Source organism: Neltuma alba, unplaced genomic scaffold, assembly GCF_004799145.2.
Source record: "Neltuma alba isolate B1F8T4 unplaced genomic scaffold, ASM479914v2 tig00002513_pilon, whole genome shotgun sequence".
In the NCBI taxonomy this organism is placed as follows: domain Eukaryota; kingdom Viridiplantae; phylum Streptophyta; class Magnoliopsida; order Fabales; family Fabaceae; genus Neltuma; species Neltuma alba.
The window spans coordinates 3,914-8,335 of record NW_021632892.1 but is presented as its reverse complement, the minus strand read 5'-3'; the positions used below and the strand labels follow the sequence as shown (position 1 = coordinate 8,335).

Here is a 4,422-nt window from a genome sequence, read left to right as displayed (position 1 = left end):
ACAATATATATATATATATATATATATATTATATATATATAAATAGCGCGCGCATACGCACGCCTCTCTCCCCTTCCCTGTGGAGTGGGTTAGATGCAATACCAATCTTTTTATATCCAACCATTTTGGCATGGTGTCTGTACAGTGAAGACTGGGAACATAAAATTGTCAAACAAGCGTTTCAATATACTTTTCATCATATATTTAAAACACAATTGATAATTTTTTGGGGTCTTTTCAACTATATAATCTTGCGTGTCGTTTTTTTTTTTTTTTTAAAAGCAAAATTCTCCGCGCCCATTCTTTGCGACATCTTGTGGTTATTTTCCTAGTAACTAGATTTTACTCGCCCGTGCGATGCACGGGAAATGTATAATTACATTTATAGCATTGATGACAATCAATAATTTACTACAGACTAAATATTTGTACTATTTACATTTGTAAATATTTCTTTGTACACAACATTTGTTGTAGTTCTCTTCAAACAACCATCTTTATCATCAACAACAATCCTTAAACCATCCATGCTCTTTACTCTGGATAACGCAACATATAGCTGTCCATGACTGAAAACAGGCTTAGGCAAATATAGACCAACATGCCTTAATGATTGGCCTTGACTTTTGTTGATTGTCATTGCAAATGATAACATTATCGGGAATTGCCTCCTTTGCATTTTAAACGGCCAACGACTTTCAGAAGGATTCATATCCATTCGATGAATTAGAACTTTTTGGTTGGGTTTTGACCCATTCAATGTTATGGCTTCAATCACGCTTTGTCCCAGATGAGATATTAGAAGTCGTGTCCCATTACACAGACCTGAAGCTTGATCTATGTTTCGCAATAGCATAATTGGTGCTCCTACTTTCAAGTGTAACTTGTGTGGTGGCATTCCAGAGCATGTAATACTATTTAAGAATTCTGTGGTATAGAGGCTGTCCATTGTATCACTTTCTTGACCAGATCTGCACACATAATCACAGCTGAGGAACTCAAATGATTCTCCTGGTAACAAAGAACAGACGTAGTGATTTATTCGATCAACCATTTCAATTGTTGGGGCCAAGATTGCTCTATCATTGAAGTATTCACCAGAAGCTAAATTATGAAGGAGATTTGTGTATATACTATCCACAATCGCATGAAGTGGGTTGTTATAATTTGTGAGCAACAACTCTTTAGGGATTTCAACTTCTGCAACACCATCACTTGATTCACCTAATTTTCCATCACCAATATGTAGCAACCAATTTGAAAACCATTCTAACTTTTCTTTATGACTGGGAATAGCAGTTGAAGTCAGTCGCATGTTCTTTGTTAACTTCAAAATTCTACAATGATTCCATAAGTATGAGGAATTAATTGAAGCATTAACAATTGTAGCTCTTGTACCTTTTGGTATGACTGGAAGAATTTGACGAAAATCACCACCCATGACAATGCATTTACCACCAAATGGTGCATTAGAATGCATAATATCCTTCAACGTTCTATCAAATGCTTCAATACAATACCTCTGAACCATCGGTGCTTCATCCCAAATGATTAACTTTGTGGACTTAATCAGATTTGCTAGTGCTGAGTTTTGCTTTATCCCACATACAGAAGACTCTGTGATTTGAATGGGGATTGCAAACCTTGAATGTGCTGTTCTGCCAGATGGTAATAATGTTGCAGCTATTCCACTTGATGCAACTGGAAGTACAATTTCACCTTTTGCACGTAATGTTGTTATCAATGCATTCCAAAGAAATGTTTTGCCTGTTCCACCATACCCATACACAAAGAAAAACCCACCGTCAGATAGATTAACTGCGGACAATATGATATTATATATGAGTAGTTGCTCATCATTCAAACTCTGGGAAAGTGTATTAGCTTCCTCTGATAAGGCTTGTCTATCATAACTCAATTCTTGCAGTATGAGATGGTTGTGTAGATCAACTGTTGCAGTTTCTGTTGGTAACGGTAATGAAGGAAATTCATGTAGACTTTTCCCATTTGCATGAAGTAGATTATCAATCTCTTTCAAAGCAGCATTCTCTTTTTCAGATAGAGAGATATGGATATCTACAAAAGATAACCAACCAGTAATAGAAACGTGAATATTCTCCATAGATAAACATACTTTGTATAAAATATAAATTAAAGTTATCGAACCTGATGAGACTGGATCATTATAAGATATGTAAAATAGATCTTCTGAGAGTAGCTTTGAGGTTTCCTTCCATACAATGTCAGGTTGTTGTAAAGAACAACATAATAACATGCTTACAAAGAGCCTCCTTAATTGAATTCCAGATGCCCATATGGCTGCTTCCTTGATTGCAGTAATGTATTCATTATCATCTTGTAAGAGTCCCAGAGCAAAACATGCAGATTTGAAAGTATCATGAACCATACCATCAACAGTTTTGATATCATCAAATGAGGTGGGACCCCTTACAGTAGTTAGTAACAATCTAAGATAATATAATTCTCCAGATGATGGTGACACATGTGTGATCCTACCAACAGCAAAACCTCTTTCTCGCTGTTTCCATTGACGTTTATCTTTTTGGTAGACGTAATAATTAGGAAATTCAGCATATGTAAGAGTTGAAGCCAACCCGCCATCTTTATTGATTTTCATCCAAGCCAAGAATTGTGATTCACAAATTCTTGGTTTTTCTAATAACTCCGCAACATCATCAGTATTAGAATAAATCACATATTGTTGATTTGGTAGATGAAAACTCAATCTTTCAACAGGAGGAAAATGATGGTGGACATCAAATCCAAACATGCGCCATGATGCTTCACATGCAGAGATATACCTACAATTGTAATATTGTTTTATTTCATCAATCACTTCTTCTTGATTGTTGTCCTTATCAAATATAGTAGCAACAACTCTATCATTGCCTTTGCTAATATATTTAAATAAGTATTTAATTGAAGTAGATTGATTGCATTTCTCAACATTTATATGTCCTTGAAACATGCACAATAATGTAGCATTATATGGAACAACATAACGATTATCTAAAGGAACACCTTTAACTTCAATTGTTCTTCCATCATTCTTTCTTCTATATGTTGGATAACCATCATCATCAATTGTGGTATTATCATTGAATTTTTTTGGGAAATACTTGCCACATTTCTTGTCTTTCATGCATGGTGATTTTGGGTTAACAGCTCCACATGGACCATGAATCATGTATTTTTTACCAAATCATATAAGAGAGGTGAAGAATGCTTATCTGGAATCTCTGCTGAAATAACTTTGTCAATGGCATCCGGATCATTGATCTTATCATTTGGATCAAGAAATAATAATATATGTGCATGTGGCAACCCTCGTTTCTGGAATTCAATAGTATATACCTCTGTAAAAATTAAGATTGGTTAAAACAATTATAATAAATAAATTTTAAATTTATATAATATTTTACATGTTTGACGACATTACAAAAATAATAAACACTAACCTGCACGTATTGTTCCAAAAATCTTCTTTTCCCCTTAATGTTTTCATCAATGACCGTAACTTCATTTTGAAAACTCTAGTCAATATCCGGACGATCTGAAGGATTTACTTTATCTTGTTGACAAAGCCTTGTGATTTCTGGCCATGCTGGATTGCAAGTGAATGTTATAAATATATCTGGATAGCCTGCCCATCTACATAATGCCATAGCATCTTGATAATTTTGCAACATATATCTTGCTCCACCAGTAAATGATGAGGGTAATATAATACGTTTCCCAGTAAGTGAAGCATTCCTCTCACCACTTAAAACAGCATCAGATAATCCTTGGTACAAATCAGCTCTAAGTTCTTTTTGATGAGTTCTAACCCAAAGCATCTTTGTGACTCAATCATAGTGTAACCATCCACAATGAATTGTTGAAGTAATCTTGATGCATGTAACAATATTGACATCTCGTTTTCTCTTCTCATAAGTCTGTATGTGAAAAATTCTCGTATGCTTAACCTTTTTCTTGACTTTGTAACTGGAAGAGTTTCTTCTCTGTGTTCAATATCATCTCTGTATCCATCTTCACCATAAGGAAACAGCAGAGGATATTGTAGAGGTAAATATGCTGGATGTAATTCATTAATTCGCTGTGGTGTCCCTGATTGCTCTTCTATGAATAATGTCCCTGACATTGAACATAATATCTATGTCACCGACAATCAATGCTGCAACTTCAGAAGCACAGGGAAGATTGTAGGTTCGCCCATCATTTGCCCTTGAACTCATCAAGCATAATCTCAAATTTTGACGGTGTTCTGTACTTAAAAATTGTGAAGCAAAACGATATTGTTGTACAAATGGATTAACTTCATCCAATTGAGTCTTTATTTGTGCAACAATTCTTCTATCAATTGTTGATTCCCTTTGGTGTTTACTGGAAAAAAGATAAATA

At 34.7% G+C, this 4,422-nt stretch overlaps 1 protein-coding gene across 1 annotated transcript; it reads right to left on the bottom strand.

Annotated features, from left to right (window-relative positions):
- Positions 1-418: 418 nt before the first annotated feature.
- On the bottom strand, positions 419-3,208 carry LOC114730778 (ATP-dependent DNA helicase PIF1-like). The gene is made up of 2 exons (XM_028917891.1): positions 2,167-3,208; positions 419-2,076 (listed from the first exon to the last, which is right to left on the bottom strand). Exons 1-2 carry the CDS (start codon positions 3,206-3,208, stop codon positions 419-421), a joined length of 2,700 nt encoding a protein of 899 aa, XP_028773724.1.
- Between the last annotated feature and the right edge of the window lie 1,214 nt (positions 3,209-4,422).

Excerpts from the sequence above, each read along its gene's own strand:
- LOC114730778 (XM_028917891.1), bottom strand. The coding sequence starts at position 3,208 with ATGATTCATGGTCCATGTGGAGCTGTTAACCCAAAATCACCATGCATG. Across the intron at positions 2,077-2,166 it reads TAATGATCCAGTCTCATCAG|ATATCCATATCTCTCTATCT; the intron begins GTTCGATAACTT and ends TATCTTTTGTAG.